The sequence below is a fragment of the Neovison vison genome, chromosome 6, assembly GCF_020171115.1.
Source record: "Neovison vison isolate M4711 chromosome 6, ASM_NN_V1, whole genome shotgun sequence".
In the NCBI taxonomy this organism is placed as follows: Eukaryota; Metazoa; Chordata; class Mammalia; order Carnivora; family Mustelidae; genus Neogale; species Neogale vison.
The window spans coordinates 171,733,668-171,759,302 of record NC_058096.1 but is presented as its reverse complement, the minus strand read 5'-3'; the positions used below and the strand labels follow the sequence as shown (position 1 = coordinate 171,759,302).

The following is a 25,635-nucleotide window of genomic DNA, read 5'->3' as shown; positions in this document are numbered from 1 at the left end:
TTTGAGCCTGATGAACACCTATTCAACCTTCAAAACCCAGTTCAAATGTCCCCTCATCAGGGATGCCGCCTTTTTTTTATTTTAGAGAGAGAGAGTAAGAGCAGAAGAGGGACAGAGGGAGAGAAAGAATCCTGAGCAGCCTCTATGCTCAGCATGGAGTCTGATGTGGGACTCGATCCCATGACCCTGAAATCATGAGCCAAGATTTGGAGGCTTAGCCAACTGAGCCAATACCCCTAGGATGTCTTCTCTGGTTGAATTCCATCATTCCTTCAAGGCCTGCACAAAGGCCTCTTTTCATGTACTCTTGCTAGAGTATATGAGTTCATATACTCTTGCTACACATATCACAGGTACTATGATTGGCTATAGGCAGAGATATTTTTGCTTATAGGCTGTGACCTTGTGAAGGTCACGGACCTTGTCTTATTAATGCTTGCGACCCACGTGTCCAACCCAGCTCCACGAACACATTAAGCCCTGGGTAAATATTTACAAAATGGAATCTTTCTGCTGGCTCCTGTTAGTTCACTGATTCAGACTCTGCTGCAGAATACAAAGGGCTCGAAATGATTGTTCCATCCCCATTTCAGCACACAGCGCGTGCTGAGCAAATAATTGCTGAATTGCTGAATGAAGGAAGGAGTGAATGAGTAGGCGAGTGAGTACAGAGGACGTGTCACGGGGGTCTCACATTAACGATGCCCTGTTGAACGTTGCTTCGGAGGAATTCAGTTAATATGGGGAAACGTTAAGGACTTGGAGGAACGTGTATACAGATTCTTCATCTGCAGAATTCTGTCATCTGAAGAGGAAGAACCAGAAGAGTCTGGAAGAAAGCCTTGGAAAAATGCCCCACATCATGAAGGGGTGAAAGGCATTCCTTTTACCCATTCCACCAGCGGGTAGAGGAGGCCCGTGCTGCAGAGGGGGTGAAGAGATGCATGGTCCTTCTGCTATGGACCTGCGGAGCTGTCCTCCGACACCGGGCAGCCCCTGCCTGGCAGAGCAAGGGAGTCTGTTTCAGGAGAGGGGAAGTAACTCCTGGCTGACAGGTGGCTCCTCCTTCTGAGATCATTCTTTTTCTAGAAAGAGAGCCAGCTTCCTTTATAGGGCACTTGTACATGCCTGTGCTTTTCATGTGCCATTTTTGATGAGACAGGGAAGCAACAGGTTAACCAGCTGGTGTCAGGAATGAAAATTCACCAGCAGCTATACTCCTGGAGTGTCTGAGCGAGGCTGCTTCCGGAAGTGCTGTCTGTAAGCTCCAGGTCCCAGGCTTTTTAACTAATGGGGATCCCTTACTCATTTTCCTCCCATCTACTAGACTTTTGTTCTTGCCAGACTTATTAAGGAATAATCCCTTATTTTATTGACCAGACACACAAATGTACCACTCCCGCCTTCTGCCTGGCCCAGGGTGATGGGCTAGACCACTCATCAGTTAGTATACAGAGAGCCCAAAGCAGGAAGATGTGAAATCTTTATTAGCTAGTTTCCCCCATGGAGGCTAAAAGGACAATTTCCATCAGTCTTCTGAAAGTGCTGCCAGTCTCTGGAGGGCATGGATAATAAGCCCACGATAAATGTTAGTCGTAATAGTGTCATCATTGCTGTACCTCCCAGGTTAGGAACCACAATCCGTATACAGTTGGTAATCATCACCATGATGAGAATGGCAGAGATGGCCTGAGCCCTCGCTCTGAGCCCTGTAGTCGCAATGATTTATGTGTGCGATCTCATTTATCCTTCACTGCAACTCTACGAATAAAAGATTATTATTATTTCCCCATTTTACAGATGAGGATCAAAAAGGGGAGGAACATGCCCAATGCTAGCAAACCTCAAGGGGAGCCAAGGTCTCTGATGTAGCTCCATCTCACTGTCTTGTGACCCAGGGAACCTCCTCCCTAGGAATCCCCGAGGAAGCACAAGGTATATCTGTTCTAAAAGGAAAGCTCTATCTGGCTATGTGGCTCTTCAGAGGGCAGTCACAGGCATCTGCCCAAATCTTTTCCCATATTCTGAAGATAACACATATGCCTTCCTCACGCTGAGCTCTTCAAGCAGCCGTGGTCTCTGATCTCTCTGGCCTTTGCATGAGGGGATGCTAACTGTGCTCAGGGAGGGGACGGTGGAATAAACCTCTTGGTGAACCGGAGCTCTCCTTCCTCCCAACGTTCCACCTCTCTTCTGTGTTGGTGTTGAATGATTTCTTTAAAGGACATAAACAGCACATTTCACCCCATTAAATGCACCTTGCCATCTCTCCTTCTTGCTGGGAGTGAGACGGACCTGCACCTGTCTCTCTGTCTGTCTGTCTCTCCCTGAGTGGTGTGGGGCAATCTCAGGTCTAGTGCACAGTAGGTGTTGGAATTGGCTTGAGTCTCCGTGGATAGTCAACAAAGATATCCAGGGCAGAGGCCAGAAGTTGTTGTTCCCATAGGGCTACAGGCCTTCCTGAGAACTTAAGCCGAGTGTTAAGAGAACAGAGATTCAAGACGTTAGCAGGAATCCCCTGTGCCAATGTGAGCAAAAGGAGGGAATTTTATTTTGGCATGGTGGAGATGCTTTCTTTATGAACTCTGAGCATTTGAATGTAGCCAGGCTTAAGAAAGCCTGGAATGGCAAAGACAAATGCTTCCAAGAATCTCCATCTTTTTTTTTTTTTTAAGTTATTTATTTACTTATTTGTTTGTTTGTTTGTTTGAGAGAGAGAGAGAGATCATAAGCAGGCAGAGAGGGAAGCAGAGGGAGAGGGGAAAGCAGGCTCCCCGACAAGCAGAGAGCCCCGATGCAGGGCTCAATCCCAGAACCCCGAGATCATGACCTGAGCTGAAGGCAGAGACCTAACCCACTGAGCCACCCAGGTGCCCAAGACTCTCCATCTTTTGACTTCTCATTTCCGTCCTCCTCAGCAGACCAACTCTCCCTGATACTCTGAGTGCGGATGGGCAGAAGACAGCTGCCTAAGAGTTCCCAGTTCCCCGGACAGCCTGGCCTTCTTTCTCAGCCATGTGCCAAATTTCCAGGGGAGGAGCTTTGATAGACTAGCCAGAGTTAGGTGATCAGCCCTGGTCCAAGGTAATTGGATCCTTCTGAAAAAACATGGCGACTAGAGCCTACAAGGGTAGGTGATAGGGACAGTTAAGGGTCATCATTGATTTGACAGTTAATGGCTAACCACCAACCCCCTCCCAACACACACCCTTTCCTAAGGCTTCTCTCTCCCCTGCATATGCCAAGACTTTCTGGTAGACCACAAGATGGGCTACCACTCCTGACAATGGGAGGTCACCCTACTTGAGTCAGGAGTTCCTTCTGATGGTGCCAGACCAAAGTCAGGAAGCAGGTAGTAGGCATCTGAGACAAGCCTGTGGGTCCTCTTGAAGAGTGAGAAACAGGGTTGGAAACTGTCCAGAGGTAGTCTGGTTTTCTGTGAACTCTAGGCAGAGACATTGGTGTCTGGGGATAAGGACTGAGTGTGAGGGGTCTAGAAGGTGAGAGCACGGCAGTCCAGATCCCCCAGTGGGGCAGAGCTGAGAGAGGAGACCTTCTGGGGCCATGTGCTGCTTTTGCTCTGCTCCTACATCTCAGAGGCCCCAGATTATTGTTTCACACAGTCCTGTTTGCTCTAAGCGTTCTATAAGTTTATTCTGTGTTACTTGATTAATGTAAAAATTTTGTAGAAATTTAGAAATTATAAAAATCCAGAAAAGTGCAAAAAAGGAAACAGAAGTCACATATAAACTAATCACTGTGTAAGCCTTAGAATATATCTTTAGGGTTTTGGAGGGGTTTTTTTAATGACTAGATTGCAGCGGGATGGGCAAAAAAGATAATACTAAAACTATGATACTAAAGGCCATGCTTACATGGCCTTTTACAACATTTCTGCACTTTTGGTTAGGGGATGGAGAAAAATCTCAGCTGCGTTTGTTGGCTCCCAGTTGGATCTTGAAGGGCTTTTGCCTCTCTGTTGACTTCTCTTTTTCTTCTGATGAAATAATGGAAGGCCGTCCTCGCATTGCCCTCATGCCCGTCCCCACAGCTATCCCAAGAAGGCCACAGGCCCCTTCCAGCATGTTCTAGCGCCCCACGGCTGGCATGGAGGCTCGTGTGGTCACCTGTGTGGGGGGCTCCCATGGGCTTTCTGCATCCCTGCTACTCTCTCCCTAGGGCTGCCCATTAGCCACCACCTGCCAGCTCACTGGGCTCCCTCCCCATCTCTGCTTTGCAGGCGTGCACCCAGAGGTGGCCGAGGAGCTACTCTGGAGCTGACCCACCAGCAAGTATCATCAGGTAACATCCACAACCAAAATAATCACAACCATATGCAGAATTCTCTTTCTAAACCAGTCCGGTGAAAAATACCTGTACAACCATGAAAGCTTATTTTTGCTGCAATTCTACAAGCCAGATAAGATTACTGCCGTTTTATAGGTGGAGAAACTGAGACTAGAACAATCAAGAAGCATGAGGCTAGAGCAGGACGTAGGGTCACTCGTTTATAAAAGGCAGACTGGAGATTTGAACCTAGGCCTGGGCTGAGTCCGATGTCATACATCATTTTCTACTCCATGCTGCCTCTGGAACTAAAGAGGCAAGCGAGTAAAGAGCGTAGATGGACTTTCTTGGGTCAGGGAGGTCAGGTAAACCAGTGGTCCTTTTTCAGCTGAGGGCTGCGACTGGCTCCCAGCATAAGAATCTCCTTTTGCAGAATTTATTACATGTATAGATTCAGGACTCATCTCCAGATTTAGGACTCATCTCCTTGAGATTCTCATGTGTGACATCTGGGGTGGGACCTGGGACTCTGTCATTACAGAGCTTCGCAAACAGCATGGAAGCACAGCAAGGTTTGGGGACTGCTGACAAAATAGTAACACCACTTGCCAGGCACAAGAGACTTGCTGAGTAACAACCTGACGTACTATTATCATACTCAGTTTAAAAGGTAGGGAGAGCAGGGCTCAGAGAGGTTAAGAGGTTTTCTCAAAGTCACACAGCTCAAATGTGAAAGAGGACTTCGATCGTGATTAGAGTCTGTGCTTATCTACCACCTTCAGCCACTACCCATAGCTGGGTCACCTCCCTATTTGGCCCCATGGTAAGCCCCTCCATGGCTTACAGTGACCATGGTTACTGTGCCTCAGGGTATGAAAAATCTAATTGTATCCTGAGAGGCAAAGATGAGGAACACTTGATATTCCTGTCTGGAAATTTGGTCTCCTCAGCTTTCTTTGCTGAGCAAGACACATAAGAGAGGGCACATGACATAGATTTGCAGGTGTGAAGCTAGTCCAGGAGCCATAAAATCACCACATCCTCCCCACACAAGTCTAGGAACAGAAGGCACTGTGCTTCCTCCAGGAGAAAGAGGGTGATGAGAGAGCCTTCTCTGACCCCTGGTTGGTTTGTGGGCCATTTTATTCTTGTTATTTTGGGACAACTTCAGGATTTGGCCACTCTTCCGTGCCTGTCACCCCACCCCTCTGTTCTCCTAGGGTGACCCTGAGCCGCAAAACTGCTGTCTGCGTGGACTGGGGCAGACGTCACACGTCCATCTGCCAGGACCTCTGTGTCCAAACTCCGAGACATGGCAACCAATGGCAGCAAGGTGGCTGACGGGCAGATCTCCACAGAGGTCAGCGAGGCCCCCATGGCCAATGACAAGCCCAAAACTCTGGTGGTCAAGGTGCAGAAGAAGGCGGCGGACCTTCCAGACCGGGACACATGGAAGGGCCGCTTTGACTTCCTCATGTCGTGTGTGGGCTATGCCATCGGCCTGGGCAACGTCTGGAGATTCCCCTATCTCTGCGGCAAAAACGGTGGTGGTAGGTGCTGTCCTGGCCACATCCCAGCTGGGTCTGGACCCCTTGAAGAGTGTCACACTTGGGCATTTTCTGAGGGAAACTTAGGGGAAGGGCCCCCTAAAGACCAGGCCCCATTTCCTGTTTTTGTCGCTTTACCAAAAGTTTCCCAAAGGACGATTGTCCTTTGTTAACGATACCAAACAGTTCACCTCTTCCTTTTGCAAAGAACAAGGGATGTAGTTTGAGCAAAGGACATCCTGGACTGGATTTTGGCTGTGGGTGCTACTCTGAAGGCAGAGGGTAGGGAGATTGTGGCTGGGACCCTAGAATGCCCCGCCATTATGCTCTTCCTGAATGGGGCTTCTCCAAAGCTTTGGGACCATGAGCATCTCTATTCTCTCCCCCACAGGGGCCTTCCTGATCCCCTACTTCCTGACACTCATCTTTGCGGGGGTCCCACTCTTCCTGCTTGAGTGCTCCCTGGGCCAGTATACATCCATTGGAGGCCTGGGGGTGTGGAAGCTGGCCCCCATGTTCAAGGGTAAGTCTGCAGAATGGGGCCACGTGGCAGTGCTCCTGCCCACAGAACTGTGGTGAAACCAGGGCCATCCCGACACTCTCAGCCCTCCTGGAGAGAGGGACCTTGTTCACTTCTGAACAGAGTGGAGCCCTCAAAGGGGCCAGGTGGCAGATGGCAGCCCCGGCTAGGATCTAGGTGGACAGGAGGCCCCAATCCAGAGACGCCCCCCACCACCCCGCCGCCGCCCCTGTACACACATCAGCCTACCCTGTCCTGTGAGCTCATTTCCCCAGCCAGGGCTGGGTACGACTTTCTTTGCTTCCTTGCTCAGTTGCTTGACAGACCCTCAGATGGATACACGGAGGGCCTGGCAAGCCAAGACCCCCACCCCACTTGCAACCTGCCAGTGCTAGGCTCCAGACCCAAGTCCTCCCTTGCCAGATGTGTGTGACCTTAGCTAAGTCTCTCCCTCTCTCTTAGCCTCAGTGCCTCCATAACATCTGTTTCCAAGGTCCAGTGACCTGGTGGACATCATGGAAAATAAGAATGACACTTCCTAGGGTAGTTACTGTTATTGCTCTGTTAGACCAATGTCATGATGCCGTGTCCGCCCGCAGGTGTGGGCCTTGCTGCTGCTGTGCTGTCATTCTGGTTGAACATCTACTACATCGTTATCATCTCCTGGGCCATCTACTACCTGTACAATTCCTTCACCACAGTGAGTGGCCCCTTGGACCGCTCCTTCCAGAAGGAGCCAGACCCAGAGCCCACCCTCCGTCCGCTGGACTACCATTCTGCTAATAGGGCTGTTCCTTGGGTTGGGGGAGAGGGGTGGGATGGTGTGTCTTCAGCAGCCCCTGTGTCCCCACAAGTTATAGCACTGTGAACCAAGCAGCTGCTCCAGGCCAGACCCTGCTCCAGGCCAGACCCTGAGCCATGGGCTTCGTGTGGACTGACTTCTAATCCTCCTGACTTCCCCTCTTAAGGTAGCTGTTGTTAGCTCATTTCGTGTGGACTCAGACTGCCTGGGTTTGAATCCTGACCCCAGTATATACCAGCTGTGCAACTTTGGAAAAGAGACTTAACCTCTCTGAGCCACAGTGCCATTATTTATAAATGATGGTGAAAATGAAACCTGCTGCATAGAGTTGTTGTGAGGAGTAAGGAGTAAATATGTGTAAAGGGCTTAGCACTATACCTCACAAAGAACAAGCACCGTTCAGTGGTCACTGTTGACATCGGTGTGCAGAGTGTCAAACAGGTGGGATCTCTTACCTGAGGTCACAGAGCTGGGAAGTGGCCCCAGGGCGAACACACAAGGCATTACGGCACAGCTTGGAAAGCTGATTTTCAAAGCAAAATGATCAAGGTTCAAATTTCAGCTCTGACACTTAGGAGCTGTGTGATCTCAAGCAAGTGGCTCCCCCTCTCTGATCCCCAAAATGGGGATCTCAATATGACCTGCATCTGGGAGCTGTTGGGAAGGGGAGGTGAGATCATGGATGGCTTGGAAGAGGCTCAGGGGACGGTGAGGATGGACAAAGTGCGCTGAGACCACTGTTGCCATCCCCTGGGGGCTCAGCAGACCTTGTCTCTGCCACTGTGCCTTTGCAGACGCTGCCATGGAAACAGTGCGACAACCCCTGGAACACGGACCGCTGCTTCTCCAACTACACTGTTGTCAACACCACCAACATGACCAGCGCTGTGGTTGAGTTCTGGGAGTAAGTGTGGGGCTGTCAGAGGTAGGGGGTGCCTGTCAGCCAGGGCCAGCAGGAGACAGAGGCACCCTCAAAAAGGTAATGGGAGCTGGTGAGGTGTTCCAGCCTCAGGGAGAAACAAGAGATAGTGAAGCCTTCTCTTTCCCTGTAAGAGCTGGGCTGTGGAAAGGGCCACTAGACACAAGCTAGAGAGAATGAATTCCTGCCTTCTTGCTCCTCTGCCCAGTGACTCCTGCCATCCGTCAAACCTACTTAGAAGCCAAAGGGCCAGGGAGCCAATGAGGTAGCCCCAGCAGCCAGCCTCCTGGGACACGGAGCAGGGTGAGGAGGGTGGTGGGTATACCACTGGAGGGCAATAGCACAGGCCAAGAAGAATCGCTAGGACAGGCCAATGAAATCCCAGTTCATCCGGAAAACCAGTCCACTCTACTGAGAAACGTAGAGATGTTTGGAATAAAGGTGTGCGTGCACACACACACACACACACATCCACACATACGCACACACAGTTCTTAGTGAGGGCTGTGCTGATTGCATCTTCAGAAGAGCACATTGTAGATGTGTGTTTTGGTATTGATTTTACAAAAGGAGGTCTTGGGATCCAAGTCTCTTTGGCATGAAGGAAGCATCTGTGCTGGGCAGCTTGCAAGGGTCTGGGAGCACCCAGGAAGGTTCCACGGCACCTTGCATAAGCTGCCAGGAGGAGCCATGCTCAGGAGCTGTCAGAACACATGATGCGAGTCTCTTTGTGCAGAAATGTCCTTAATGAGGCTATCTCCTTACAAATAAGAATCAAATTCTTCTCCAGCTGCTGCTTCTTTCCAGCATGTGCTACATACAATTCTCTAACGCACCTTCAGCACTGCATTGAACCATGTAGTCAATAAACGTTTCTTGAACACCTGCTATGTGCAGTCTGGTTAGAGACATGGCAAACAAAAGCAAACAAGCAGAGTGGCAACACCAGATGACCAGTACTAACAGGAGGGGATGCACGGGGGACTATAGGGACACCAAGACGGTACCTGGACTAGCCCAGGTGAGGAGCAATGTCTAAGGTGAAAACCACATAGGTGAGACCAGTGTTGGCAGGAGGAAGAGAATGCATGAAGGCTTGGAGGCAGGTGACAGCAAGCCAAGCATGGGTGAGGGAATGGGAGTCATCCAGTCTGATGAGCGTTGGAGGGGTTTCAGGAAGAGCTGAGACTGGAGAGAGAAGCAGGGTAAGCTCAGAGAGCCTTGCAGGGTTGACCTGGGGAGGTTGGGCTTCATCCTGAGGACAGTAGGATGCTATTCATTGCAGGGTTTTGAGCAGGAGGGGACACAGTCAGACACATGATTTAGAAGGTCCCTGGAGCTGGAGTGGGGATAGAGCAAAAGTGAAGGTGAGGGTCTTGCTAGGAGGGTACCAGCAGCCAAACAGGTGAGCAATAATCCTGGACAAAATAAGGAACCATCAGGTCCCTTGAGCAAATAACACTTCTACCGGTTAGTATAATGGACCCCACAGTCACCTGCCAGCTCCTGGGTCTCACTGATCACAGATGTCAGTATGGTCACAGCGGAGGATATCACTACCTGGGCACCCTGAGGCCATTTCAGCTCCCGCCAGCCCCATGTGACTTTCTGCTCCTTCCACTATTCCACCAGGCGGAACATGCACCAGATGACAGATGGGCTGGATAAGCCAGGACAGATCCGCTGGCCTCTGGCCATTACCCTGGCCATCGCCTGGATCCTTGTGTATTTCTGTATCTGGAAGGGTGTTGGCTGGACTGGAAAGGTAAGATATGTGCACAGTGGGGACCAGAGAATGGGACTACAAGGGGATTTCCGTCCTGCACAACGAGTCTGCACTTCCAGGAACCCCACTGAATCTGGAATGCAGCAGGTCCCTACATCCTGCCCTGCCTTGGTTTTCTTTCCTGTAATATGGGAATAATAACATTACCTACCTTCTGGGCAGTGTGAGGATGAAATGCAATAACGTGTAAGTCAGTTGCACAGAGCCATCACAAAATAGATAGTAAACTTTGCTCAAGGACCATTGAGCAGACCGTCCCTGAGCATTGCCACTGTTGGGTCCGTTATCAAAGGAACGAGACGGAGACTAAGTGAAAGTTATGTAAAGCTTTATTCTATGCCAAGCATTAGAAGTCAGACTGACCGGCCAGGGCCGCCTCCGAAGAGAGCGACCCCCGCCTTGGTCTTAGAGTTTTATAGGGCACAACCTCAGACCTCTACGTATGTGGCTTTGGCTGATTGGATGTCTCCTACCTGTGTGTTTTAGTAACGGTTACCCGGAACTGATACTAGTAACTGCTGAGGCGTTTATTAAACAACAAAATGGACTTGTTTTAGGTATGTGTTTTGGCAATGGTTAAACGGTTAACTGATACCGGAACTGGTAACAACAAAATGGCTACCTAGGCAACATGGAGTCACTATGGCTAAGTAGGCCCAGACAAGCCCTAGGGGTTTAACAGGTTTTAATGTGGAATTGGCCCCAACAGCCACCATACCAGGTTTTGTTCCAGGGTGATCCAGAGATGAACATTCCACATCCCAGCCTTGGAGGAGGAACAGAGATGGATCAATGAATGATTAAATTCTCGGCCTTTGTACTGAAATAGCCCTGAGTTCAGATCCCACCTTGGCTGTTAACTTGGCTAGGTGGCCTCAGGCAGATCACTTCACCTCTCTGAAACTCAGTTTCCTCCTCTGAAGAATGGGGCTTATCTGTTTGTTTGCCAGGAGAGTCAAATCGAATGGGATTGGGTAAAGCACTTGGTAGCTAACAAGAGGAAATGCATTTGTTTTTGTTTTTAATATCGGTAAGGGCAGAGCCAGGTCAAGCTGGGGGGCCAGCCTGGGGGGACACCTGGGGATCTTTCCAATTAAGTTAGGGGGAGGGGCCTGGCTTCACTCCCACCCTTTTCCTCTTAAAGCTGCACCCCAGGGGTGTAGGGACAGAAGGTAGCCCAGGCCCTCACTGGACCCTGGCCTGAGGGAGACTTAGAGGAAACCTGAATTCTGACAGCAAGTAAGAGAGAGAAGGAATTTGAACTGAATCATGCTGGAGCAGGGAGGTTCAGACAACCCAAGCTGTTATGAACAAAAAAGAATCTTCACAAATGCCATACTTGGACATGAATATGACTGATGAAATAAGTGCCCAGTTCCAGTCTGGTGGGACCTATGGACTTACCAGTTCTCAGATCCGAAGCCAGTGTCTAAACCTCTCTGATGCATCCCTATTTTAACAGGCAGGAGGAAGGCACAGGTGTCTCCCAACCCAAACTTAAGAAGCAGAAGAATATAGAGCCTAAGGCCTCTACAAGAGATAGACCAGAGCTTGAGTCTCAGTCTTCCAATACCTAGCTATGTGCGCTTGGACAAGTCATATCAACTCTCTGTGCCTCATTTTCCTTATCTATTAAATGGGTACAATAATAATACCTTACAAAGGTTGGCATAAAGACTGAGGAGAATAATCTATGTGGAGTATGTAACACCTAGTAGGTAGACAATACATGGTATCAATTGTCTTTTGACTGAGTCATCCAAGCCATCAGTAAATATTTATTAAGCACCTTCTACATACTTGGCTCCATACTAAACATGGAAGATAGATTAAAGTGCAAGACCTAGGCAATATATATTAGGCATGCTCTATATCCTCATACAACTGACCTTTTCGAGTAGGCAGGTTGATTGTATCCATTTTCCAGACCAGAAAGAACAAGGGTCAGAGAGGATAAGAAATTGACCCAATTCACACAGTTTATAGGTGCCACAGATGGTTTTGAATTTCCTTTTCCTAATTCCAAGCTCAGTGGCTTTTCTAGTGGATCTTGGCTTCCTTTCCTAACCCTGAAGAATCTCGATCCAACCAGGGAAATGAACCTAACCCAGAGAACAGTTCATGCTGCCCAGAAAATAGGGTCACATCAGACTGTGAGATAACAAGGGTTATTAAACTTGAAAATGACTCTTTCACAACGGCAAACAAAGAAATGCCATTTCAGACATTCAGACAATGACATTAGTCTTTTGATTTTATCAATTTGGCAAAAAAGAAAATGTTTTTAATTATTATACTCAGTGCTGGCAACTTTGTGGGGAAGGTGTGCTCTGAAATGCTAGACAAAGTTCCCTTTCTGGAACATAATTGGGCAATATGAATCATAAGCCATGGAGAGGTTCATCCCTTTTAGTCAATAATTCTACTTCTAGAAAATTTTCCCAAGAATGGTATAATAATTTTGTAGACCAAGTTTTATACACAGGGGTTTCCAATATAGTATTAGTGAGATTCACATGAATGGATAACAGTAGGAGAGATTTTAAAGAGGATGGTAGAACCTCCTGGAGGACTATTTTGCATAATTAAAAACCACCTTGTTATGAGACAATAAAACAATATTTAGTAAACAAGAAGTTAAGTATGCACTTTTTAAAAAATTTTAAACATGTTAAATGAGAAAGCAAGCACATAATTGGAGCATCATCTTGTAAGAAAATGTGATCATACATGCATAACAAAGTCTCAAAAGAGGAACATTAAAATGTTAACATCCATGCATTTATGTATTAGGCATTTATTAAGAGTCTCCTATAAACTGTGGATTGTTCTAGGCACTGGGAAAACAGGTGAACAAGACAAGCCCTCTCCTTCACATAACTTAAATTCTAGGGGCTGCTGAAGGGAACTTTAAGTGTGTGTGTGTGTGTGTGTGTGTGTGTGTAACTTGAAAATTTTCCTGACACCATGTTTTACTTGAACAATTAGACAAAAGTCAAAAAATAAAGGAGGGGTTGGGGGGAAGGGAAAATCAGGTGCTGAGCTGGTTGGTTGAGATTCTAAGGAGAGACCTCAGAAAAGTGGATAAACACAGTCAGTTAGGAATCCAGGAAGGTTTCCTGGAGGAAGACGAACTGGGAGTAAGCCCAGGGCCACAACAGACATGGATGTCAGTGAAGTGGGGGGAGGACAAGAATGGGCGCGCTGGAGGGGGCATCGTTGTCAACTTTACCCCCAGGTGGTTTACTTCTCCGCCACCTATCCCTACATCATGCTCATCATCCTGTTCTTCCGTGGAGTTACGCTGCCTGGGGCCAAGGAGGGCATCCTCTTCTACATCACACCCAACTTCCGCAAGCTGTCCGACTCAGAGGTGAGTGGCCTTCCCAGGTTCCTGGCCCCCAGCGGCTGAGTTAAGGGCCTGCCTGAGTCCTGAGCCACAATTTACCAGCTTTAGGATAAGTCATTGGATCTCTCTAACCTCATATGTAAACAGAGATGGTTGCCAGGTACAGCTGGTTACCACGTGTAAAGGGCCATGGGGCCCGGTGGCTAGGATCATAATTTTGACTGTTTTTTGTTCATTCTACCTATAGGTGTGGCTGGATGCGGCAACCCAGATTTTCTTCTCCTACGGACTGGGCCTGGGATCCCTGATCGCTCTTGGGAGCTATAATTCTTTCCACAACAACGTCTACAGGTGAGAGAGCCCAGGAACCTCTTTCTTCCTGGCCACGCCCCTCCAGCGCCACGCCTCCTGCAGCCACGCCCCTTATAGACCCCGCCCCGGGGGAATTCTTGTGGCCACTCTTTCCGGTTCCACCAGCTCCCTGGGTGGGGTGGGGGCACCCTCCCTCCGGCCCTGCGGCTCTGCTCCCAGGCACCCTCTTCTGCCCCTGCCGCTTTTCCCTCGCTGCCACTGCTCCTAGCTCACCTCCTTTGCCAGCCCTACCGTCCTTGAGTCCACCCTTTCTTCTCTGCAGGGACTCCATCATTGTCTGCTGTATCAATTCATGCACCAGCATGTTCGCGGGATTTGTCATCTTCTCCATCGTGGGCTTCATGGCCCATGTCACCAAGAGGTCCATTGCTGACGTGGCGGCCTCAGGTCAGCGCTACACATGGGAGGGCCGGGGCTCCTGGGATGGGAGGGGCTAACACGTGGGCTTCTGTGGTCATTACCGCCCTCACCAGTGGGAGCCAGAGGATGAGCGTGTTGACAGAGGGAAAAGCCCGTAGAAGGACGGTGAGACAGGGATGAGTGTGGTGTGTTGGCTCCAGGCCTGTGAGCATCACTAGGTACCAGAGCAGGGAGCATTTTATGTGAAACGATCCCAAACCGTGGAGTCCATGTTTTTTTATTCCCTTTACTAGGTGAGGAAATGAGGCCCAGGGACCATGTTCACCAAGCTAGAGAGGTGATGGAACTAGAGTTGAGCACAGACCTGGCTGATCAAAAAGCTTGGGCTCTTAATCACCTGACCATACTGGCACTTCCAACACAATCCTGCCTTTTGCAGGGAGAGGACCGACTCTTGCCCCCCGAGATATAAACCTTCCAACTCAGACATGCTTAAATCTTTGCTTTAGTCCCACTTCCAGATATGTTCTCACCAAATAGTCAGCAATGTTGTAGGGTCCGAGGAGAGCCCCAGGCACGCCCTGCTCAGCTGGGAAAGCAGTGAGCAGGAGGGACCCAGTCTGTATACAGCAGAGGCCCTGAGACTTGGGGAGGCAATGAGACTAGCCCCTTCCCCATCACGGAGAACTGGGCTGCTCATGTGGAAAGGAACTTTCTCCACTGATGTCCTCATCTTCTCTACAAGGGCTAGCTCGTTTCTCTGGCATTCCCCAGCCACCATCCCCCTTTCCTGAGCCAGACCCAGAGAGCTTACAATTTCTTTCCTTCTCCTTCCAATGGTTCTCCTCCTCTCTTGACTAACCCCCACCCAGACACTCAAACATAGTATGTCCCAAACTGACCTCCTTAAACTTACTTCTTCCCTGTGCTCCCCACTGCAGCAAAGAGTGCCAAAGTCCTGTACCCAGGACAGCCCCAGCATCATCCTGAACCTTTCCTTCACCTTCACTCTACAAACCAACCAATACCAGGACCTGCCCATTCCACCTCCTTAGTATCTCTCCATTTGGGCCCCTCTCTGCACCATCACCATCCCTGTCACAGTCTATCCTTTCATCTCACTGGTGCCCTGGCTTCTGGACCCAACACTACCACCTCCCCCACCCACGCACACTCTGTATCCTCACCTAGGAAAGGGGGTGCTGACAACACTCACCCAAAAATTTACTCTGAAGATGAAATGCAATAAAGTTTAGAAAGTGGGGGGTGTGCTGGTATGCTGTAGGTGCTCAGTACTTTTCTTCCCTTTTTTTTTGGCTTCTTTTTGATCCTTTCCTCCACAGGCCCTGGATTGGCGTTCCTGGCATACCCAGAGGCGGTGACCCAGCTGCCCATCTCTCCCCTCTGGGCCATCCTCTTTTTCTCAATGCTGCTGATGCTGGGCATTGACAGCCAGGTGAGGACGCCCTCCCTGGCACCTGGTGGAGCCCCCACCCAGCCTTGCTGGTCTGGGAACAAGCAGGGAGAGGAGGCCATTGGCCATTGTCTTGGGCCCACAGGAAGATGACCAGAAGTTTCAGACCCCCTAGACTGTTCCACATGAGACTTCAGGGTAGAGCAGCACAACCACCTTCCGCATTTTCCATCTCGGGAAACTGATATCCAGAGGGAAGGGACTCTCCTGAGGTCACAAAGAGAGGCAGAGGCAGAATCAGGCCTGGATCCTGGGACTTCTCTGGCTCTACCGTCCCGAGAATGCCAGACCCCTTTGGTCTTGCCCCAGAGAGTCAAGCCCTGGGTGGGTCGGGACTGGGGTCTGCCACACTTGGCTGACCTTCGTCCCCCCTTGAAGTTCTGCACCGTGGAGGGCTTCATCACGGCCTTGGTGGATGAGTACCCCAGGCTCCTCCGCAACCGCAGGGAGCTCTTCATTGCGGCTGTCTGCATCGTCTCCTACCTGATTGGCCTCTCCAACATCACTCAGGTGAGCTCACCGGGCCCCGAGCACACCTCTGGTGCACTGCCCCCAGACCCACTCCCAGGTCCACTCTACCCCAGCCTCATGCCATCCCACCCTTCTTCTGTTCCTTGAGCACCGTCTCTGTCCCAAGTTCTGTACAAACAGCAGAGAGGCAGATGGGGACCCTGTCCTCAAGGTGAGAGGGTGGAAGACACAGATACTGAGCTAGAAAAGATAAGACACAGCTGGAGAATACAGCCCCTAACTCAGCCTGGGGCACTCAGGACTGCTTCCAGGAGGAGGGGATACAAGAATTGAGTTTTTTTAAAACACACAAAAATTAGACAGTCCATTTGGAGTTGGGCCTTTGACATTGACACTGCTCCCTTCTTCTCGTTCCCACTTTTCTTTTACTATTGATATTGATGATCAGTCCTCTCCGCATTCAAGGCCCTCCTGGTCTAGCCAGAAGGCATACACATAACCGATGAATTGTACAGCAAACATAAATGACCTGAAAGCCATGAACTCAACCCTGTGGGTCTGCTTTATGATCCACAGAACTACCCCTGGATTCAAATACAGTTCATCCCTAGAATATTATTCATTTGTCCTTTTATTCCTCCATGGTTGTTAAACACTCACCATGGGCCTGTCATGACCTTGGAGATTCAGCAGTTAACGGGACAGACACAATATCTGCTCTCTTAGAGCTTGTGCTTTGGTGGACAAGACTGACAAATTAAATCATCTCAGAGTGTGTTCAGTGCCATGAAGAAAAGATGATAGTGAGACAGGGAATGACCAGTGAGGGTGGGAGGGATGCTACCTCAGACAAAGTCATCAGGAGAGGGCCCTCTGAGGAAGTGGCAGTTGAGCTAAGACTGAAATGATGATGAAGAGACAGCCAGGGGAAGATGAGCATAGCAGGTGCAAAGGCCCTGAGGTAGGCATGGCCTTGTTAAGTTTGAGGGGCAAAGGGAGTGATCAGATAAGTAAAGGGAACAGAAACAGATCATGCAGGAACTTAGAGGACAAAGCCATTTGTATTTTGCGTTTTATTTTATTCTCTCAACTTTTTGATGTGTTAAATTTATGTCCTTTTTAAGCCGTGGAAGGTTTTAAGCAGAAAGAAGACATAATTGGTTTAACTTTGTGGAGAGATGGCCTTGATATCTAGCTCCTCTTTTAGTCTAGCATTCCTAGAAATGGGGCATTTCTCTTCCCCAGACATCTTCTTCCCAATTCCCAGGGAGTCGATGATCACACCATCTCCTAGTTACTAGGCTCTCATGCTTCTTTTAGTCTTCCCTTGAGCCTCCTCGCTGCAGTGTTATCTCACATGTACCTCGCCAGACTGAAGAGCCCCTGAAGGCTGTGAACTGAGTGTCTTGGGCCCCAGTGGGAAGTGGACCCCCCTCACTGCTTTTCCTCTTTTAGGGGGGCATTTATGTCTTCAAACTGTTTGATTACTACTCTGCCAGTGGTATGAGCCTGCTATTCCTCGTGTTCTTCGAATGTGTCTCCATTTCCTGGTTTTATGGTGAGTGTCAACCCTCCTCCTTCCTTCCCTCCCTCTCTCATCCATCCATCCATTCATTCATTTCTTCAATCATCATTCAACAGATAGAGCTTGAATACCAAGCCCTTTCTGTACATTAGCTGACAACTGACCCTTGAACAACCCGAGTTGCAACAGCACAGCCTTCTTGTTCTGTGTGTAAATGCAATACAGTATTTTTTCGTACTCATTTTGATACAAAATAGTACTCTACAGGTAATTTCTCTTCCTTAGGATTTTCTTTTTTTTTTTTTTAAGATTTTATTTATTTATTTGACAGAGAAATCACAGTAGGCAGAGAAGCAGGCAGAGAGAGAGGAGGAAGCAGGCTCCCCACCGAGAAGAGAGCCTGATGTGGGGCTCGATCCCAGCACCCTGGGATCATGACTCCAGCCAAAGGCAGAGGCTTTAACCCACTGAGCCACCCAGGCGCCCCTCCTTAGGATTTTCGTAATAACATTTCTTTTTCTCTAGCTGACTTTATTGCAAGAACACGGTATATAACACATAGAACATACGAGGTATGTATTTTTTTTTAAAGATTTTATTTTTTTTATTTGACAGATAGAGATCACAAACAAGTAGGCAGAGAGTCAGGCAGAGAGAGAGGAGGAAGCAGGCTCCCTGCCGAGCTGAGAGCACAATGTGGGGCTTGATCCCAGGACCCTGGGATCATGACCTGAGCCGAAGGCAGAGGCTTTAACCCACTGAGCCACCCAGGCGCCTCTCCTTAAGATTTTCTTAATAACATTTCTTTTTCTCTAGCTGATTTTATTGCAAGAACACGGTATATAACACATAGAACATACGAAGTATGTATTAATCAATTGTTTGGTATTGGTAAGGCTTCTAGTCAACAGTAGGCTATTGGTGGCTGTTTTGGGGGAGTCAGAAGTTACATGTGGATTTCGACTGCATCAGTTGGGGGGGGTAGTCAGTGGCCCTAGCTGCTGCTTTGTTCAGGGGTCAACTGTTTTCAGTCCTCACAGCAATCTAATGAAGTTAGTAGGAGGGTCTTATGTTTAGGAGATACCATAAGACGGGTTAAATAAATTCATTTAAAGTGGGAGCCAAAATGTCTTCATAAATTTGGGGATAAGAGGGTTTGAGATTTTATCTATAAAAGCGACACGAAAACTACAAAAGAAAAAGTCCAAAGTGAAATATTTAACAAAAGTGGGGCTATGGTGAAAGGTACACACTCCCTTAGAACAAAAAATGGAAGAAACAATGATTTTATTTATTCTGTGGTCTGAGTTTCCAAATCCCCCCTGCACAATAGTCAAAAGGCTGTCCTTCCCTGCGCTTTGATTATCCCAGCAAGACAATGTGTTTGAAATGTTTTCCTTGGTCCTTGATATTCACTGTACTTTTTTTTTTTTTTTTCCATCTGCCCCTCCTTGTCATCCCCTCTCCCCTCAAATCAGTTTCCTTGCTAGGTCAGGGGCTTTGCACAGAAGCTGAGGGATGCCCAGTAACAGTCTTGGAAACTTCATGACACTGGTGGTGTTTTGCAATATTTGTGGTTCTTCTTTGCAGCCTATCTCCAGTTGCTTATAGCATCAGAGCACTGGGGAAAACCGCTCTGTCCAGCAGAGCTTTGAAGGAATGGCTGGGCTAGCTATTGGGTGGGAGGGTCACTCAGAGAGGTGAGAACACGCTTTATAAACATAATCTTTTGTTGGTGGATATTTTCATGTGAGGTGCCTGGCTTTCTCACTCAACCCACTTGCTGGGTGTTATTGAGTGCTTAGCTAACAAGGACCCCTTCAGAGCTCTGGCTGCTGTTACAAAGAGGCTGAAGCTCCTAGAGGTTGGGCTGCAGTCATACTGCCAGAAAGTGGCAGATTGAGACTTTGAGCCTGCAGTGCCCACAGCTCATTCATCCCTTCTGTTCTCACTCTGAATGTTATAGGTGTTAACCGATTCTATGACAACATCCAAGAGATGGTTGGCTCCAGGCCCTGCATCTGGTGGAAACTCTGCTGGTCCTTCTTCACCCCAATTATTGTGGCGGTAAGGAAAAGTCCTGGCCAGCCCTGTTGGGATCAGGCCAGGCCGTGCAGTGACTCCGGCCCAGAGAGAAACTTCTGGAGGCAAAAACGCCCATTCCCTAATAATACTACTCCATCCCATTTGCTGAGCATCTGCTCTGTGCCCTGCATGACACCAGAAACATTATGTCATCCTCGTAAACCTCAACAAAATAGGCCTTCTTTTTTTTTTTTTTTTTTTTAAGATTTTATTTTATTTATTTGAGAGAGGGAGACAGTGAGAGAGAGCATGAGCGAGGAGAAGGTCAGAGGGAGAAGCAGACTCCCCATGGAGCTGGGAGCCTGATGTGGGACTCGATCCCGGGACTCCAGGATCACGCCCTGAGCCGGAGGCAGTCGTTTAACCAACTGCGCCACCCAGGCGTCCCCAAAATAGGCCTTCTTGCCCCACTTGACTGCTGAGGGCCCTAGGCTCCCCGCTGGCAGCATCCCCCAGCTAGCTGGTGCTGCATTCAAATCAGGTGGGCCTGATTCTGAAACCCAAGGCCATGGGCTCCAGGAGACTTCTCATCCTCAGCTTCCTTGATTCCTTTAGGCAGGAGGAAGCTGAGGTGTGAGCAGGCCTGGGACGGCTGCCCCTAGTGCATGGGGTGGGTTGGGCCAGGGGGTAAGTTGTGTCCTACACAAGTGCACTCGGCAGATGGCAGACTAGAGCCTAAAGTCCAGCCCTTGCTCTGTTTGCCAAGCTGGTCAACTTGGAAGAAGAGGAGCCTTTTTTATTGTCCTCCCAGAAAGGATCCCTTTTTCTGGTGGGCAGAGGGCACTAACTTCAAATTGTTTCTCCCAGAAGGGGTGCCTTTTTCTATTCCATACAAAAAAGTCTTATGTAGTAGCAGTGGCCTTCGGTGTCGGATTCCCATGATGCTGGACCCTTGTGAGAGTCAGCCTCATGGCAAGGGAGGTGGTCAGTAGACCTATCAACTTCAGAGTCTAGGAAGGGGCCTTTGTTGTCCAACTGGGGAGACTGACTGTGTCCCATCCCCTTTCCTCTCCCCTCCCTAGGGTGTCTTCATTTTCAGTGCTGTGCAGATGACTCCTCTCACCATGGGAAACTATGTTTTCCCCAAGTGGGGCCAGGGTGTGGGCTGGCTCATGGCTCTGTCTTCCATGGTCCTCATCCCTGGGTACATGGCCTACATGTTCCTCACCTTAAAGGGCTCCCTGAAGCAGGTAAGTCCCTTCTTCACCCTTCAGATTGCTTAGTCCCCTTCCCCTACTGTGCTGGACACGACCCCTACCCTTGTGGAGCTCACAGTCTAGTTAGGAAACAGACAACTCAATATCCATTGACAACAGAATGTTGGAAGTGTCATGATTTGAATAAACCAGGGAAATGGGTTAGCCCTGCCTGGCTTGAGGAGGATTAAGGAAGGCTTCTTTTTTTTTTTTTTTAAGATTTTATTTATTTGACAGACAGAGATCACAAGTAGGCAGAGAGGCAGGCAGAGAGAGAGGAGGAAGCAGGCTCCCCACAGAGCAGAGAGCCCGACGCGGGGCTCGATCCCAGGACGCTGGGATCATGACCTGAGCCGAAGGCAGAGGCTTTAACCCACTGAGCCACCCAGGCTGTGGGGTGGGCTAAGGAAGGCTTCTTAAAAGAGGGGATAGCTAAGAAGAAGCCTACAGATAAGCCAGAGATAAAAGTAGAAGCAGAAAGAATGTTCCTAGAAGGGGATGAGAAATAAGTGCAAAGGCCCAGGGGTTTAAACAGCTTTCGGTAAACTGAAGGGAAATCAATGTGGCTGGAAGGTAGAGTGGAGAGGGATGCAGAGGGGGTGATAAGAGAGAAGGCTGGGGATGTAAGAAAGTCAGGCCAGCTCATGAAGGGCTTTGAAAATTAGGACAAGAATTCTTTTTTTTTTTTTTTTAAGATTTTATTTATTTATTTGACAGAGGTCACAAGTAGGCAGAGAGAGAGAGGGGAAGCAGGCTCCCCGCTGAGCAGAGAACCCGATGCGGGGCTCGATCCCAGGATCCTGAGATCATGACCTGAGCCAAAGGCGAGGCTTTAACCCACTGAGCCACCCAGGTGCCCCTAGGACAAGAATTCTTAATTTTATCTTGAAGTTAATGAGGAGCCTCAAGGGTTTGAAACAGATGAAGGGTGGGGTTCTTGTATCGTGGGCTTATTCTAGACCCCTTTTGTGTGTTTGATAAAGACACAAGGTGGTCTTGCCCTCAAGGTAATATAATGTCAGGCACGCTGTCCTTAGAAGGGGCCCTAGTGGCACATTCTAGGTCCACACCAGCTATTTGTTAAATTATGTAGAATTCTCAAGTGACACAAGGCAGTGCTGCAGGTACTCAAGAGACCTCACTAGATTAAGAGTAAGCGGAGAAGATTTTACTGGGGAGAAGTCGATGATCAGAATATGAAGGGCCACAGCTGGGAGGCCTTGGATCTGTGGCTCTCAACCTTATTTCTACGAAGATGGGCCTTCCAGACCAATCAGAGCCAGAAGAGGGAGCTCTATGGTCTGTGGCCTAAGGAAGGTGGGGTCCATGTGCAGCACCTGGACCAGCCTCCTCCTTTCGCGGATGCAGAAACTAAGGTCAAGCAAGAAGCCACTTTCCCACCCCTTGCCATAAGTTATTAGGAGAGCAGAGGTTTGTAGCCCCTTCTTCCAGCTCCAGACCCAGTGCTTTCATTTTCCACAGTCCTCTGCTGAGTGGCAAAAGGCAGTGAGTTCTGGGAGGGGCAGAGAGGCAGAGGAGGCTCATTTGACTAGGGGATCACAGCCTGTTCAAAGGCCCAGGAGTGGGCACATCTGATGACAGCACATGCTCTGGGGGGACAGGATTTCAGGGAATATGTGGAGAGAAGGTAGGGGGAAATTAATCCATTCAGGAAATAGGTATTCAACACCTACTCTGTGCCAGACAGTATTCTCAGGGCTACAGACACAGTCATGAGAAAAACAGGCAAAATTCCCAACCTCCTATTCTAGTAGAGGAAGACCAACAATTAACAAAATAAAAACATGTTAGATGGGGATGAGTACTGTGGAGAAAAATAGAGTTGAAGGGGGTTTCAGGGAGGGCTGAGTGAGGTCTTGCTGAGACCGTAACACTGACCCAAGACCTGAGGAGGTCTTGAGCGGGATCAAGCTGTGTAATTATCTAAAAAGCAGGATGTCTCAGACAGAGGGCACAGCAAGTGTAAAGGCCCTGAGGCAGGTACATGTTCGGCATGTGTGAGGAGAAGTGAGGGGGCCAGAGAGTATGGAGGATGTGGGGACAAGGCCAGAGTCTGGGTGCATTTTGAAAGCAGAACAGGCAGGATAGACTTAGAAAGAGGTGGGGGGATGGAGCCTCCAGTCTTCCTTTTCCCCACCCAAATTCTCCCTGGTGCCTGCAGCGCATCCAGGTCATGATCCAGCCCAGCGAAGACATCGTTCGCCCGGAGAATGGTCCGGAGCAGCCCCAGGCCAGCGGCTCAGCCAGCAAAGAGGCCTACATCTAGGGGTGTCTGGCGGCTTGCCAACCCGCCACTCTCACCCCCCAACCCGGCTGAACGTGACCACCACTTGATGTCTGAAGATACCGTCTATCTCAACCTACCTCGAGTGGCGAGTCCAGACACCATCACCATGCAAAGAGAGGGGAGGTGGGGGACAGTCACACCCCTGGTGGGCCCCGCCCTGGGCAAAGTTACCCGATGGCTCCAGCACCTGCAGGCTGGTGACCTTTTGAATCCGGGCCCCATAAGCATCAAGCAATCAGCCTTCGTGACTGCGCCGTAGATCATTTTTATCCTGCCAGCGAGTGCGATGCGGCGAGGCCACACACTCCTGGCGTTTAGTCCTGTTCCTGACTGTTCTCTTACTGCCGAAACCTATGACTCTTATCTCGGACTTTGCCGGAGTTCGGTTCCGTTGGAACGCCGCTCTGTACACATAAAAAGGGCATTTTGTATAATGGGGATTTCCAGGGAGAGCTCCCTCTTAAGTGCAGGGAGCCCGCGGAGCTCTGACTTTCATTTTTTCAGTTGATCCTTCCCGAGGCAGCTTGACAAAACAACCCCCCAGGACCTCCATCAGTATTCCCCTGGAACTGCCCCTGTGTCCCCAGCAATTTGCTGAGCGTCCTTCCCTGCCCCCTCCTAGCCAGGCCAGGTGGATTGCACCTGGCCCAAGATCGATCATTCCAGATCATTCCAGGCAGCCCAGCTCCCTCACTCCCTCCTTGGAAAACTGCCACAAGCACAACTGATTTTTGTTTTATTATTATTGCCATTCTGGGGGCCTAAGATCCCGCTGGGGAAATTCCCTAATCAGGAGCCCCAGTTTCTCTTAGACTGCCCCGTTTTATGGAGCACGAATCAGGTGCAGAGGAAATCAAGGTGAAGGTGTGTCTGTCCTTGAGTCCAAATGGATGTGGTTATCTTCCCGGCTTTCCCTTCAGCTGTGTGCTCACTGCCGTCCCCCTCAAAAATGCTGCCTTCTTCCTTCATATTCCTCAGCGGGAATCCCCTCACTACCACTAAAATCTCCCCAGCCCACTAACTGAGGAGCTAGGGTTCATCCAGACCACCCCCACGCCCCCTCCCCGCAAAGTGCTTCCAAGATTAAACTGCTTCATCGAGAAGTAGTATTTGTTTCTGGAACTGGGCTCCGTGGCGATGGCGGCGGTGGCAGGTGGCAGATCAGGCAAAGACAGTTTCTGGCAAGCTCCAGTGACTCAGCGTTTCTCCTTTGCCAGGAAGATGGGTTCCCATGTAGCAAATCGTATGTTGTGCCCCGTAGCTCCTTAGCTAGTTAGCTCACAAACTGTGTTTTACAACTAATCCTTAATAATTATGGTAAATAACTGTGACTGTGGGTTTTTTAATCTCTTGTCATTCTCATCCGACAGTGACCAGCATACCCGTTCTTGCAATAAGGTATTACTCTCAGAATAGTAAGCACATTCTTGTAGAAAAACATACTGTACGTGTACACATATAAAGGCACACACATAAACGTTCATCCTCACGCGTGGTATATAGGGTCTTATTTGATATCGTGTAGGAAATATCAACCCTTTTCCTGAGGTCATCTGTAAAATAGTCTCATTGCTAAGGCATCCCAAATGCCAACTGGTGAATCCATGATCAAAATGCATATGTGTTGTTAAATTATAGGGTTTAGAATGAAAGGAACCCTTCACTGTGTCTCATGGTCCCATCCCCCGCCCCATCCTGTGTGAACTCCTTTAGAATAAGGGCAGGAAGACTTCTGACTTTCTCTTTGTTCTCTTCCATGTGAAACTAAGACCAAGTCTTTCTAAGACAAATGCAGTGTACTTAATGTTTGTATGCAAATCTAACGGAGATGTTTGGCAAGAAATCCCCTAACCGATTTCCATCCAAACCTACTTAATATAGCACAATATTACGTGTCGTACAATTCCAGTGAGAACTGTGAATATGTGTACCTTTTTTTAGTATTTGCCCTGGGGGAAAAGATATTGTATTATCATATATGCTTTTTTTGCAATAAGGATTTATTCTCAGAACACCAAGTAAATCTATCTCTATATAAAAAAATATATGTAATATATACATATTCAAACTATATACAGAGCCTGTTTTAAAAAAATTACAGTATTATTTAGAAAAATTATCTGTTCTATGGACCAAATGTAAAATATTTATAAATGAAGATGCATTTTAAATGTCTATAAATGGTGTCATAACTAGAGCACGAGCGTTATGTACGTTTCTAAGAATTTAGAGGAAAAATAATAAAGGTTCTATGATATACGATGTCAGACCTTCAGTTCTTTGGGTTGGGGGCAAAACAGCTTCTTTCATTGCAACAACGACATATACACACAGCACTATTTCTTCCCCAGCAGAGAGAGAGAGTTTGGGGCTCAAAAATCCAGCAAGATACAGCTGGGTTTCCCCAAAGTCCTGGAATGAGTGATTACCAAATGACTCTGAGCTCCCTAAGGGAGGTGTTTTCACTGGGAAGCAGGGCCCTGAGAGGTCACACCCTGCTCCAACCAGAACCTGCCTCCAATGCAGAAAAAGGCAGCGGTACACTAAGAGACGCTCAGCACCCAAGGACCCCCGTCACGTGCTTTCTTACTCCAGTTACTTCCCTATTCAAGCCAACCACTCACACTGAAAATG

General features: G+C 48.8%; 1 protein-coding gene across 1 annotated transcript; it reads left to right on the top strand.

Annotated features, from left to right (window-relative positions):
- Positions 1 to 4,236: 4,236 nt before the first annotated feature.
- On the top strand, positions 4,237 to 25,263 carry SLC6A1 (solute carrier family 6 member 1). Its single transcript, XM_044252996.1, has 15 exons — positions 4,237 to 4,302; positions 5,508 to 5,837; positions 6,226 to 6,357; positions 6,954 to 7,054; positions 7,951 to 8,060; positions 9,708 to 9,840; positions 13,100 to 13,234; positions 13,458 to 13,561; positions 13,845 to 13,969; positions 15,286 to 15,398; positions 15,795 to 15,926; positions 17,343 to 17,445; positions 19,379 to 19,479; positions 20,520 to 20,687; positions 22,876 to 25,263. Exons 2-15 carry the CDS (start codon positions 5,600 to 5,602, stop codon positions 22,978 to 22,980), a joined length of 1,800 nt encoding a protein of 599 aa, XP_044108931.1. The 5' UTR covers positions 4,237 to 4,302; positions 5,508 to 5,599; the 3' UTR covers positions 22,981 to 25,263.
- The last annotated feature ends 372 nt before the right edge of the window (positions 25,264 to 25,635 follow it).